Source organism: Trichogramma pretiosum, unplaced genomic scaffold, assembly GCF_000599845.2.
Source record: "Trichogramma pretiosum strain Unisexual culture from Peru unplaced genomic scaffold, Tpre_2.0 scaffold191, whole genome shotgun sequence".
In the NCBI taxonomy this organism is placed as follows: Eukaryota; Metazoa; Arthropoda; class Insecta; order Hymenoptera; family Trichogrammatidae; genus Trichogramma; species Trichogramma pretiosum.
The window spans coordinates 54840-68709 of NW_019640866.1; the positions used below are offsets into that span (position 1 = coordinate 54840).

Genomic DNA, 13870 nt, shown 5'->3' on the forward strand with positions numbered 1-13870 from the left:
GATTTTGGTTTTGGGACCTTTTTACCATGTACTATAACATACCAAAAGCGCGTCAAGATCGGTGACATACGAGCGCAGGTTTATTTAAAAAATTCTGAGCCTTATCCATATATATTGATGAAGGGCTGTGAGCTCCAATTTTGTTATTGTTGTTGATTTATTGTTTAAAGGAAGGCTGTGAGCTACTGTGAGATGCTGTGAGCATATTGGGATACCGTGTGCTATTCAGAGGAAGGCTGTGAGCTGTTGGAATTATATTTGCACATCTGGAAGGAAGTTGTGAGCTGCTAGTGTGAAATTGTTCAATTTGATCTTGGTTGTTGGAAGCTGTGTATGTATAAATTGTTCAAAGGAATCCTGTAATACAGGTTGGATTGTTGTTTACACTTTGTGGTATCAATTTCTCGGTTGATGACATGGCTGACACAAACATTATTAAACCCTTTCTTTGTGAGGGTATGGATAAAGCGTTGGTCAGTGTGGAATGGGAGGAGTGGCTAAGATCCTTTAATCTGTATCTGACAGTGGCAGGAATTGAGGAAGCGAAAAAGAAGAGAGACAGATTGTTGCATTTTGGTGGTACTCAACTTCAAGAGGTAGCTTATAGTCTGCCTGAAGCTGTTGTTGATACTGCACTAGAAGGAGATGATGTTTTTAAAATTCTTGTTCAAAAACTCAGTGATTATTTTTCACCTGCAAAAAATTCAACCTTCGAGCGGCATGTGTTCAGGAAAATCAAACCAGAGAGCGAGGAAAATTTTAACAAATTTTTGCTTAGGGTAAGACATGCAGCTAAACGATGTTCCTTTGGCAAAAATGAGACTGAGAGCTCCGAATTAAACATGAAGCATTTAATTATTGATAATTGGGCTTCTCTCGACTTGAAAAAGAAAACTTTGGAAAAAGAACACACACTTGATCAAGTTATTGAATTGTGTCTCATTCATGAGCAGATTACAAATTGTAACGACGGGTTTTCTTGCCCGTCGATTACTTTAATAATAATATCAATAATAATATGTGTCGTCTGACTGAAGGCTTGACTCTACTCGCGGTTGTCTCTGGGGTGAGGTGAGATGAAGGAAGGATAACACAGAATTTCACAAGAGACTGTTTATTGACCAAACTTATATTTAAAATACAGTAGAGTTAGCTTAAAAGTTACTGGGTTATCTTCGGCGGCGTCGTTCGTTGAGCGGCGAATGAGTGGGAGGGCGGCCCCGTGTCGGTGCGGTCTCGGCTGGTCGGCGAGGGTGATCTCGGCGTCGATGAGGCCGGCACGGCGTCGACGTGCTTGGCGGCGTCGGTGGTTGCGGCTGGACGGGCTCGCGCACTTTTCGAATAACTGACTCGCACTGATTTTATCTGGTCGGAGCCGAGCAACGGACTAGTTTTCAAGTAAACAGCGAACTTTGAGTCGAGAAGTAAAGATGTACGTTAATACCGAACCGACGAGCGCCGATGTGTACGCCTCGAACCGAAAACTGTGAATGAGCCCCGAGACTCTCTGAGTCCCGGTTTATATACCGTTTGTTGCTGCCGTACCCTCTTTGTCTGGGCGAGGATCGCCGTAAACTTTATGTGTCCTCTAGAGCTTGCGGGCTGCGCGTTTTTCCCATCCGTCGTTTCTGGGAATTTTTAGCGAACGCTCGAGCCGTTCCCTTAGTTGCTTTGCTCGTTTACCCGAGCGCAAGTTGTGACCTGATTTTTGCCAACATCTGATTTTCTGCGAATTGCCCGAGCCGGTTACCCTATCGCATACCCGGTAACGAAGGCATCATAAATTTCGACTTGTGGCTTGCAAGCGCGAGTCATGCTCTACACAAGCGCGCGCTGCTCCATGCGTGTGCGCACTCACACCAGTGCGTACCGCGGCGTACGTGAGTGGGCGCACACTAACGTTTGCTGCTCTATCCGTGTGCGCACTCACACCAGTACGCGCTGCGGTGTACGTGTGCAGTCGCACACTAACGTTCACGGCTCTGTCCGTGTGCGTACTCACACCAGTGCGCGCTGCGGTGTACGTGTGCAGTCGCACACTAACGTTCACGGCTCTGTCCGTGTCCGCACACACACACAAGTGCACGTCACGGCATACGTGTGCAGTCGCACACTAATGTTTGTTGCTTTCATCCGTATGCGCACACACACAATTACGTGCCGCGGTGTACATGTGCGGCCGCACACCAGCATGCCCGTTCGGGACTTGGTGTTGCACCGGGCTGATTTGCCGCCCCGGTGTTTTACCTACTCGTGGCCGTAAGGATGCTATGACCCTTGTGACTGGGTCATTACAAAATCAATCAGCGAGTATGAGTGCATCGACTTCACAAGTTTTAACTAATTCTAGTTATGTCAACAAAATCAACTATCAAGGTAATAAGAAAGCCGAAAATTTTTCACGTTGCGGCAGGATGACACATGGAAATAACCAAGTTTGTCCGGCTAAGGATGTCAAGTGTCATACTTGTGGTCTGCAGGGCCATTATGCCAGATGTTGTAAATCACCTGCACACAAAAGGAAGTCCGTCACCTCAAATTTTCGAGATGGCAACAATAAACGTTTTAAACATAGGGTTAATTTTGTTGAAGATGCATCTGAAGATATTGAAAGTGGTGAAAGTAATATTGGAAATTTTGATTGTATAGGCAGTTATACTACCAAAGTTGCGCTCGCTCGGACGGACGGACGGACGGACGGACGCTCGGTTTTCACGGGTTTACCCCTGGTACCAAACGCAAATATGAATCACATACTGACTATGAATCAAATATGAATATGAATCAAATATGATTTCACATCAAAAATGAAGCTTGCCAAGCGCAATATCATCCTGTTCATCGATAACTGCAATGCCCATAAAATTATTCCTGAACTGAGTAATATAAAAATTCAATTTTAGCCAGCAAACACAACATCTATTCTCCAACCTTTATGTAATGACCCAGTCACAAAGGTCATAGCATCCTTGCGGCCACAGGCAGGTGAAACGCCGGGGCGGCAAGTCAGCCCGGTGCAGCATCAAGTCCCGAGCGGGCATGCTGGTGTGCGGCCGCACATGTACGCCGCGACGCGCGCTGGTGTGTGTGTGCGCAACCCGGATAGAACAACAGACGTTGGTGTGCGACGGCACATGTACGCCGCGACACGCGCTGGTGTGTGTGCACACACGAAAAAGACAGCGAACGTTAGTGTGCGACTACACACGTACGCCGCGACGCGCACTTGTGTGTGGGCGCACACAGATAAGAGCAACGACCGTTTGCGACTACGCATCAGAATCGCGATGCTTCTTTCATGAGCACGCGATCTAATGATCGGCCCAGGCAATAGGTAAATCCCGGATGCCACGAAGGTCGGGTCCCGACTTACGCCGATGCTCGGGCATGCGGGCCAAGTAATTAGGAAAACGACCCGAGCATCCGCTAGAATATTTGTTTATAATCCCCGCAAAAACGACCGGATGCGAAAATGCGCGGACCGCAAGCTTAAGAGGACACATAAGTCAACGACGATCTCCGCCCGAACAAAGGGGATGCCGAGAAGCAGCCAGTATATATACCGGGACGTTAGGGAGTCCCGGGCTTCTTCTTTTCACGGCAGTCGCGGCGCGTCCACTCAAAGCTCGTACGCTCAAGCTCGATCACCCGAGGCTTGTTCATTTCGCGACTTATCCTCAGCCAGTCTGTTGCTCGGCTCCGACCAGATAAAATCAGAGTGCGAGTCAGTTATTCGAAAAGTGCGCGAGCTCATCCAGCTGCAACCACCGACGCCGCCCATTACGCCGACGCCGGGCCGCCCTCGTCGACGCCGCATCACCCTCGCCGATGAGCCGAGATTGCACCGCCACGGGCCGCCCTCGTCGACGCCGTATCACCCTCGCCGACCAGCCGAGATCGCACCGCCACGGGCCCGCCCTCCAGCTCATCCGCCGCTCAGCGAACGACGCCGCCGAAGATACCCCCAATAACTAGTAAGCTTACACTACTGTATATTAGATATAAGTGTGCAATAAACCGTCTCTTGTGAAATTCAGTGTTATCCTTCTTTTCACCTCACCTCACCCCAGAGACACCGCGAAGTAGAATCAAGCCCTTCAGTCAGTCGACATATGGTATTATTATTCATATTTATTGTTATTGTTATTTAAGTAATCGATGGGCTAAAAACCCGTCATTACATTTAGATCAAGGAATTATAAAGAATTTTAAGTCATTCTACCGTAAGGAAATCATCAATCAAATCCTCTTAGATATAGAATCCCACGGAAAACCGACTGACATCAATATTCTTCACGCCATCAGAATGATAGATAAATCATGGAGAAATGTAAAAAAAGAGACCATAATACATTGTTTTTTGAAATCGGGTTTTTTTAATACTGAGGTTCAATTTCATTATACTGTAAATGAAATAATAAAACCTGAAATTCAGTGGCCTCAAATGAAAATCGCATTACAATTAGAAGATTGTATTACTTCAGAAGACTACATTTAAGTTGACAACCAAGTATCGGTCACAGGTTTTAGTACTGATCAAGAAATTGTAAATAATATAAAAAAAGGAAGAGAAGACGAAGAAGATGATGATAGTGGAAGCGAGGATGATATTCAAGAAACTCCAATAACAAACTTTCAAGTTACTGAAGCTATTCGTACCATCAGACATTTTATAGAGTGAGTTGATTATTACGAAGATGAATATTCAGCTTTGCATAAAATTGAAGTCTGCATAGATCGGGAACATGAAAAAAAAATGACCGATTATTTCAATTTTAATAGTACCGTAATGTTAAATTTAATTATTATTTTATTATTTTTTTATATGTTATTTTGTTAAAAGAATTTCGTTATGCAAGAATAATGATACGATAGTTGCTAATGAAAACAAAAAGAAAAAAATCAAAATCTCAATAGCTCGAATTATTTTTTATTCCCTCGCTTTAACTCAAAATCTCGTTAACTCGAAAATCGCAATAACTCGAAAAATAAACTGTTCCCCGAGGATTTCGACTTATCGAGATTCCACTGTATATAGTAGAGTACAGGAAAACCCCGGTACACGCGGTACTCGGTATACGCGGATTCGCAAGTACTACTTACGCGGTTTTTGAAAAAAGGCCATGATTCTATATACGCGGTGTTTGCTTCGTTTTTACGCGGTTTGTAGCAACATTCACAACTATTTCTCTTAAAAGTTTGTTGACGTTTTCTCATTTTTGTAAAGGTTAATAGTAGTTTTACAGCAAAATTTTTTGGTTTGTTTTGCAACGTTATGGCTCCCACAAAGAAATCTCTGAATAAAGCACTGTGATGGATATTGCCTATCATTTTCAAATTTTTTGAGGCTCCGGAACGTAACCCCCTTTTACATAAGAATCAATGCTTCCGTATACGCGATTTCGGTGTACGCGGTACTTTTGTGGAACGAATTAACCGCGTATACCGGGGTTTTCCTGTATGTGGTTAGCTTGCTCCTCCAAATTTCCACCTGCTCCTCCACAATATTTTCAAAAATGTGAATTTCACGTGATTTTTGCATGATTTTCACTTGTTTTTCACCGTTTTTAATTTATTATTTTCTAACTGCTCATCAAAATTTCCACTGCTCATCACTGCTCCTCCACTGCTCCTCCACCGCGGAAGAGCCATTTTTCCTGCTTCTCCGCCGTAAATCCACCGAGATACGTGATAGGTACTTTTATAATGAACAACAAAAAATTTCATCGAAATTTTGTCGATTTTAAATGCTTCTATCTTGGGCTTTATTTATCGTATCGACACGAATTTTTTTTGATTTCTTGGAAGTTTTGCCTTCTTTCAATCCATATAAATATATTATGATTAGATTCGAGTCAATATCGAGTTACCAGTAGTATTTGAGCGCAACACTAAAAATTACTGAAAAAATTGATTGTTTGAACGTGTACGAGTACCACAGTAATTTTTTTATTGAAATATAACATGCACCATCGCAAAGTACTCTTTTCAACGAGTAATTTCAAAAAAATAGAGCTTTCTACGATAATTTTGCGCCCTGTAGGTCGATTTGAAAGTACCGCAAAATACCCCGAATTTTATTCTATCTGTTACATAATTCTTCCACAAGAGGGCTACTAGTGTAATTCATCTACACTCAGTATACCTTTCAGCGACATTTTTTTTCCACGGCGAAACCTCCAAAACAACGTTCGGAGAGGTCGATAATTTTTTCTTTACTAGCTACTCGTTACAATAAACTAATTACTCGCTACTCATTACACTAAAATATTAACTCGCTGCAATCAATTTGTTTAATTGAGTATGAAATTGTGTAAAAAAAATGTCATACTCAAAATTTAAAGAAAATTGGTCTCTTTTGAGGTTATCTACGGGAGATTTACTTATTCATAAAGATTCCCGTGGAAAACTAGTGTGAAAAGAGAAAAATTGATCACAGCACAGTTCTAGCCACAAGTGGTAAGTGCATCGAATGTCATTGATATGTTGATTCAATGTGCAGTATTCTTATATGAATGAATATAAATGTTTACAGATGTGTTGTCGAAACTTGAAAACATGAAAAAACATCTTACTATGACTGCGAAGGTATCTTTAAAAGTTCGGAATGAAACGAACATTATCAACAATAATTTGGTAAAAGAACCTGAACAAAAATTTTCAATTGAAACATAAATCTCGAATGAATCTGAAGTACCATCTCTCGCTGGACCAAAACCAATAAAAGAATTTTTGGAAATGACCCCTCAGCAAAACAGAAACAACAATGTTGATAAAAATCCAACTGGTAAAATGTTCAATTATTTAAATGTATCGTGAAAAGCATTTACGCCCACCTAAAAATGATAATATTTTTTGTATTTAAAAATTAATTTGTTAGGAATAATGTCAGTTTCAAATCAAAAGTATTTCCAATACATTTACGTGATACGATCTTCATACAGGATTCTTAATAATTTAATCTTACATAATAATAGATATAGAATTTTTGAGCAGCAAAGAAATTCTTTCTCTGACTGTGTATCTGGCAGTACAAGGATACTTTTATAAAATAGCTCAAGTTCTACTCATATATACAATTGATAAAAATCTTAGTCTGTATAATCATAAATTAAAATGAGTTGCAGTTAATGGAAATGAGAGTGCTCTCTCAAGTCAAACCTTGAAACTCGCCATACCAAATGTTGGACATGAAACAGACATTGCAAACATTAATTGGGCATTGAAACCTCAAGCTGAATTCGTTACTGATTCTGAAAAGGAATCTTCTGCTGCACCAGAACCAATAGAAGAGGTTCTGGAAATGACAGCTCAGCAAAAGAACAACGTTGATGAAAATCCAACTGGCAAAATGTTCAATTATTTAAATTTATCTTAAAGGCCCTTTAATTCTTTAAAATATTTGTTTGGAATAATGTTAAAATTAAAAGAGTATTTTTCATACGTGATATCATCTTCATACAGTATCAATACTTATGTAGTCAAGAATTTGCACCTTAGCACCATATCATATCATACAATTTTTTATCACACTTACACTAAAATAAAAATAGATTGTTGGATCAACAGAGAAATTTTTTAACTGTGTATCTTCACATTTTGTGAAATCAATAAATAAAAAGTAGTTCCGTTCTATAGGGAGTCGCCATTTTGTCACCCAGTTATTCGCGATGTGATTGGCCGATTCCGTTAGATCGCTGCTCAATTCAGTCGATATAGCAGTGTGAATAGTATAATTTGAAATAGTTCGAATTGTAATATATAAGATGATAATAATAAAACATACAGATATATGGAGACTAGGTGTCAAAACGACGATTCTCAATGAACAATTGGTATGCCCGAGTAAACACAATCTGTGTAATGAAAAAAACTGTACTGAAACGCTTATAATATAGCAATTGATTGGAGAAAAGAGTTTCAGTTTCCAGAATTGGGGAGATAAAATAAATATATCGTTTTATTGCATACAATGTGTCTTTCTTTAGATTTTCACCCACATTCCTATTTCAAAAATAAGCAAGTGTATGTATGTACGTAATAATAATCGATGTCGCATGATCGAGCGAGCGACAGATAAGGAGAGTAGAATATTGAGTAATTAGATCGAAAGATTCCGCGATGTTATCGATCGAAAGAGCGTGTGGTCGGCCGTTTTCGAGCGCCGCGGTCTATTTTTTTGATACCCTTTACGTTTCTTTGTCTGTTACGGTTACTTTTACCATAAAAATAAACAAATACATGATTTTTGTGTATTTTTATCCTCCTCTTTCCAATGGTGCAATCAATTTTTGAAAAAGTTGCTTTGTTTTGGGAATAAAACGAAAATAATTAATCTATTAATCAAAAAATTTAATTTATCTGTTCAAAAAAGCCAATTTTTCATTCAAATTCGTGCCAAATTATAAATTTTAATTATTTTACATTTCTTTCGTTCAATCACTAGCCAAAAGTATAAACTTTGAGAAATATGTTAAATTTTCGGTTTCCGACGATCCTGTCAGGAAATATACTGCGTACCGAATGCCAACAGGATAACCGAGAAAACCCGATTAAAAATCAACGATTTTCAATATTTTTATCTGAAATTTTTTTGCAGCTACTTCAATAGATAAAATTTGTTGTGCCAAAGGTTTTAATTGATTGAACTTTTGGTTTTAAAAATGTAATTTTTCAAAAAAAAATCATTGTCATCACACAAAACTATGAAACCCCTTAAGTCACACGTATCATAATATACCATTTTCTTTTCTTTTTTCAAGTACAACTGCAAATTGCGTTCCTTCTGAACGAGAAAGAGAACTTGAAAGTATGCTACAAGGTTTGAAAGATAAATTCAGCTCACTAGGGGTTAATGATCCTTTAAGGTTACGAATCCTCACAGTAGCTCCAGATAGTTGGAGCACAAATAAAATCGCCACAGAGTTTAACTGCAGTTGGAACTTTGCAAAAAAATCAAAAGATTTGAAATCATCGGGTGGCATTTTAGCCGAAACTTGCCAGAAGAAAGGTCATGGCTTAGATCCAGCAATCACCCAAAAAATAATAGATTTCTATTATTCTCATAGTAGAGTCATGCCCGGAATAAAACAATTCGTGTCCATTAAAACTGACAACGGTCGTATTCATGAACAAAGAAGGCTTCTTTTACTCGGCCTTAGAGATCTTTATTCATCATATATGGTAGATCATAAGGAATCGCCTGTCAGTTTTAGCAAATTTGCTCAATTACGGCCCAAAAATTGTATTTTAATCGGTGGCAGCGGCACACACACCGTTTGTGTATGCACGATACATGAAAATTGTAAACTTATGATTGATGACATTGACCTGACAAAACTAACGGCTGATTCAGATCTTAAATTAGTAGGCTATAAAGATTGCTTAAAACAAATAACGTGTCCAAATCCTAATGATAACTGTTATTACAACGACTGCGAAATATGCAAAAATGTAGAGAAATTCACGAACTATTTACAAGCACTATTATACGAAAAAAATATTTTTGAAGTAGAATTTTCATCGTGGACAGCAACTGATAGATGTACCTTATTAAGTCAAACTCTTCCTTCAGACGATTTCGTTGAGCTACTCATGGAAAAATTAGTGGCTTTAAAAACGCATTCATTTATTACTAAACAGCAATCGGAATTTTATGAATCGAAGAAAAATAAGTTGGCACCAGGAGAAATATTGCTTGTTTTAGATTTCTCGGAAAATTATAAATTTGTAGCACAAAACGCTGCCCAAGCTTTCCACTTCAATAATGACTAAGCTACCATCTTTCCAGTCGTTTATTACTACGTCAAAAATTCTGTGCTTTGTCATAAAAGCTTGATATTTATTTCTGAGTGTACGAAGCATGACACAGCAGCTGTTTACACCATCCAAAAATTATTAGTTCCGTACTTGAAACGGAATCATAATCCAAAAAAATTAATTTACTTTAGTGACGGTGGTAAACAACACTTCAAAAATAAATATCAAATGGTGAATCTTGTTAACCATGAAATAGATTTTGGTGTCAAGGCTGAATGGCATTGCCATCCAACAGCGCATGCCAAAGGTCCTTCAGATGCATCGGGAGCTTCATTTAAAAGAGAAGCTGTTAGATTTAGTTTATTAAGTGAGCCCAAAACAGCAATATTAGGCATTGAAAGACTTTTTGAATGGTCAACATCAAGATTCACCGAAACTATGAAAACCTTTTATTATAGTCAACAAGACTACCAAAAAAATGTCCGCTTTTTGAATAGAAGGTTTGACAAAGCCCCAGCTGTTCCTCAAATCATGAAGAATCATGCATTTATTGTTCGTGATAGATCTTTAATTATAAGAAGATATTCAACTTCAAAAGAATGCACTAAGCTTCAATATTAAAATCTCTTAGTTTCTGTTTCAATTGGTTATCTATTAGTTTATATTCATCTATTAGTTTCTGATTTCAACTTGAGTAAAAATAAAGCAAAAAATAGATAAAGTGTACAATAAAATAAATTTTATTTTTGATTTAGCAAACCCATCATTAGATACGTGTTCTGTGATTTCAAAGCTCCCATATACCGTATTTGATAAAAATAACGTTGCCAATTCATTGGAAAATGTCTCTCCATAAAAAGATATGCTAGCTCTTATCTTCATTTATTAATGTTTATAAAAAGTACAGTTGCATAAAGTCACATGGCAGTTTCCGAGTATGTAAACCAAATTTTCCGACTACGTCTGGTTTCAAATCTCATTCTCGAGCCTATCAGGTAACTTCCTCTATCATAAAGCAAGATGACTGATGTCAAACGCCACTACATATCACATATAGTTTTAGGCGCCATGTGGAAATTCGAACCCGTATCGGCTAGACGATTCTAGTTTAATAAACAATTGATTGAAAAATATTTCTAATTCACATGACTAACGTGATAAGTAATTTTTTTCTCGAAAACCGAGAGAAAAAATTTTATAGAACAAAAAAGGTTTAAAATTGATCAAAGAACAACCTTAAATTTTTTCAGAATTTCTGGAGATAATTTTTGAATATGGGATTTCCTGTATTTTCCAAAAGTTGAAAATTCGTCTGAAAAATTCTGAAAAAATTTGAGGTTGTTCTTTGATCAATTCTAAACCTTTTTTGTTCTATAAACTTTTTCCCAAAAGTCAATGGTTTTCGAGATAATAAATAAATACGTGTTATATGGTTTTGGGTGTCATATGGGAATTTGCATTACCCAAAAAAGTTTCTGCGGCCAGTTTTAGAAACTAGAGGTCAAGACCTTTCATTTGGTATATCGTAGACCTCGATCGGTTTTACGATGCCAGTTTTATAATCAATTAAAGGAATAAAAAAGTTGGGTACCGTGGGTTGGGCGGCCATATCGGGTAGGGTGTTGGGTTTCGGGAAAAACGCCACTCGAATTTCGAAAGTTCACTTGAAAACCTTTCGATTGACTACCAAAAAAATTTTTTTTGACCTAACCAATTTTGGCCTGTAGGGGGTCATTCGTTGAGAAAGAATGACTCATATATTAATATAAAGTTGTATACATTAAACTTAAACACATTTGTTTCAATAATCAGATATTATTTGTTAACATTTTTTCAAAGAGTTTTTAGAATCAAGTAAATTAATAACTTATTAATTGAAATTAATTGAAATAAATTAAATGGAAAGAAAGCTATCAAATTAGAATAACATTATTAGGGTGTCACTTAGTTCCCGAATCGCTCAGATCCTCGCTCCCAAGGCTTTAACAGTTAGTTTTGGCCTAAAAATGAAGAACCCCGTAGCTATGGGGCCTTAATAAAGTGATTTAACCGCCCCTGTAATTGCAAATGGTTATTTTTCACTTAAAAAACAGTCTGGTGCACCGCTCCCTTGAACTAAAAACTTTTTTAAGCAAAGACGATATCGACATTATGCTTGTCTCAGAAGCTCACTTCACAAATAAAACCGACCTAAAAATCCCAAATTACAAAATTAACGACACTCAACACCCATCTTCCCCATAAAATCTTCCATTAAGGAGGTTCGATAGCACTTTCAAGGGGCAGGCGGGGCGAGGGGGTCGCCTATGCTTATACACGGGCACGAAGTAGTGATACCAACTCATGGGAACAAAATATTATAAGCAAAACAGCATGCAGCGGCCGCACGGCACTTATGGGCGAAACTGCTTAACTTCTATCTCGCTGAAAAACCCCCTAAACGCACTTAAAAAAAATATGTGACATATGATTTCGATTGGAAATTTCCTCAGCTTTTCGATGATGAAGTCAGATTTTCAAAAATTTTCCATTTTCCACGGAAAATTGTAAAAATAAACTTTTAACATTAAATATCTCAAAAAACGCATTTTTAAGATTTTTCAAAGTAGTCTTAATCGAAAGCTGAGGAAATTTCCCATCTAAATACATATTTTCCATAGAGTAAATTTTATTTTTACTAGCTGAAATACAGCGATGAACGTGTAAAAACGCGACATTTCGGCTCGCGTGGCTCAGAATCTCACGTTTTTAGACTTGTTTATTGAGCATTCGGTGTTGTAAAACGAGTCGTTTTTTTTTTCAAAATGATCAATACCTTCTTGGCTTTCTAAAAAATAGTTTTTTTTTCATTTCTTAAGTCTAATTCGTTTGCATAATGCTTTTTTTGTGACATTGTTGTAACTTTCCCCATAAGACCCATGTATAAGACGTCGTTTTTGATTTTTTTTTTCTCGAAAACTAGATTGTAGATCAATCTAAGATTTTAACAGTGCATTCATTTCTTATCAAAGATTGAAATAAAAAAGTTTCAGGCGTTTCTAAAGACATGAAGTTTACTATCGAACCTCCTTAAGCATCATGAACTCGATAAAAATTCTGATGCCAACCTTCAAGCGACCTCTATCTCGGTGGAGGACGCCAGTGGCCCCATAATAGTTTCAGCTATTTATTGTCCTCCTGGGCATCTCATCGATCAAAATCAATTTACTAACTTTTTTAATGAACTGGGACCTCGGTTCATGGCAGGCGGTGATTATAACGCCAAACATCATTGGTGGGGATTGAGATCTTCCACTCCCTCTCCCCGCGGTAGACAACTGTATAACTCCATGCAAACAAACAACCTTCTGCCAATCTCAACAGGTGAACCAACTTACTGGCCTTCTGATCTTTTGAAACACCAGACTTTATCGACTTTTTCGTAACAAAAGGCATTCCATCCCTTTTTCTATCTGTTTGTTCAAACCTTGTGCTTTCCTCTGACCACTCCCCAATAATTTTAACACTCCACTCCAAATTGAAACCGGCCGACCAACCAACTTTTCTAGGCATAAAAATACTAACTGGCCAGCTTATCGCGAGTACATAAATCCAAATCTTACGTGCAACATCCGACTGAAAACTTACGACAACATAGAAAATGCTATTGAAAACCTAAATATTTTAATACATAGTGCCATCTCTATCTCTACCCCAAAAAAAGCCTCTCCGATAACTCAAAATACTCAACAAATTTCCCCAAACATTTTAAATAAAATTAGAGAAAAATGTAACTTAAAAAAAATCTGGAAAATTACGCGTAATAGAGAAAATAAAACCCGTCTAAATAAGCAATTAGAGAACTTGAAAATATTCTTCGCGACGATAAAAACTTAAAAATTAAAAACTACCGACAAAACCTCTCACCAACGGAAGCAACGGACTACTCGCTTTGGAAAGCGACAAAATTTCTAAAAAGACCTCAACGTTCCATCCCACCCATCAAGACGGGAACTAGCTGGGCAAGAACTGACATGGAAAAAGCTGAAGAATTTGCAAGGCACCTAATAGAAGTATTCGATAGGCCACCAAGGCAAATAACTGAACTTGAATAAGAAATACTGTTACAAGG

The 13870-nt window shown here is 38.0% G+C and overlaps 1 protein-coding gene across 1 annotated transcript; it reads left to right on the forward strand.

Annotated features, from left to right (window-relative positions):
- The first annotated feature begins 416 nt into the window (after positions 1-416).
- On the forward strand, positions 417-4681 carry LOC111693273. The gene is made up of 4 exons (XM_023457615.1): positions 417-963; positions 1038-1071; positions 2351-2622; positions 4524-4681. Exons 1-4 carry the CDS (start codon positions 417-419, stop codon positions 4679-4681), a joined length of 1011 nt encoding a protein of 336 aa, XP_023313383.1.
- Positions 4682-13870: the final 9189 nt, after the last annotated feature.

Coding starts and splice junctions, on each gene's coding strand:
- LOC111693273 (XM_023457615.1), top strand. CDS start 417: ATGGCTGACACAAACATTATTAAACCCTTTCTTTGTGAGGGTATGGAT. Junction 964..1,037: donor TCATGAGCAGATTACAAATT/GTAACGACGGGT, acceptor GTCTGACTGAAG/GCTTGACTCTACTCGCGGTT. Junction 1,072..2,350: donor GCGGTTGTCTCTGGGGTGAG/GTGAGATGAAGG, acceptor AACTAATTCTAG/TTATGTCAACAAAATCAACT.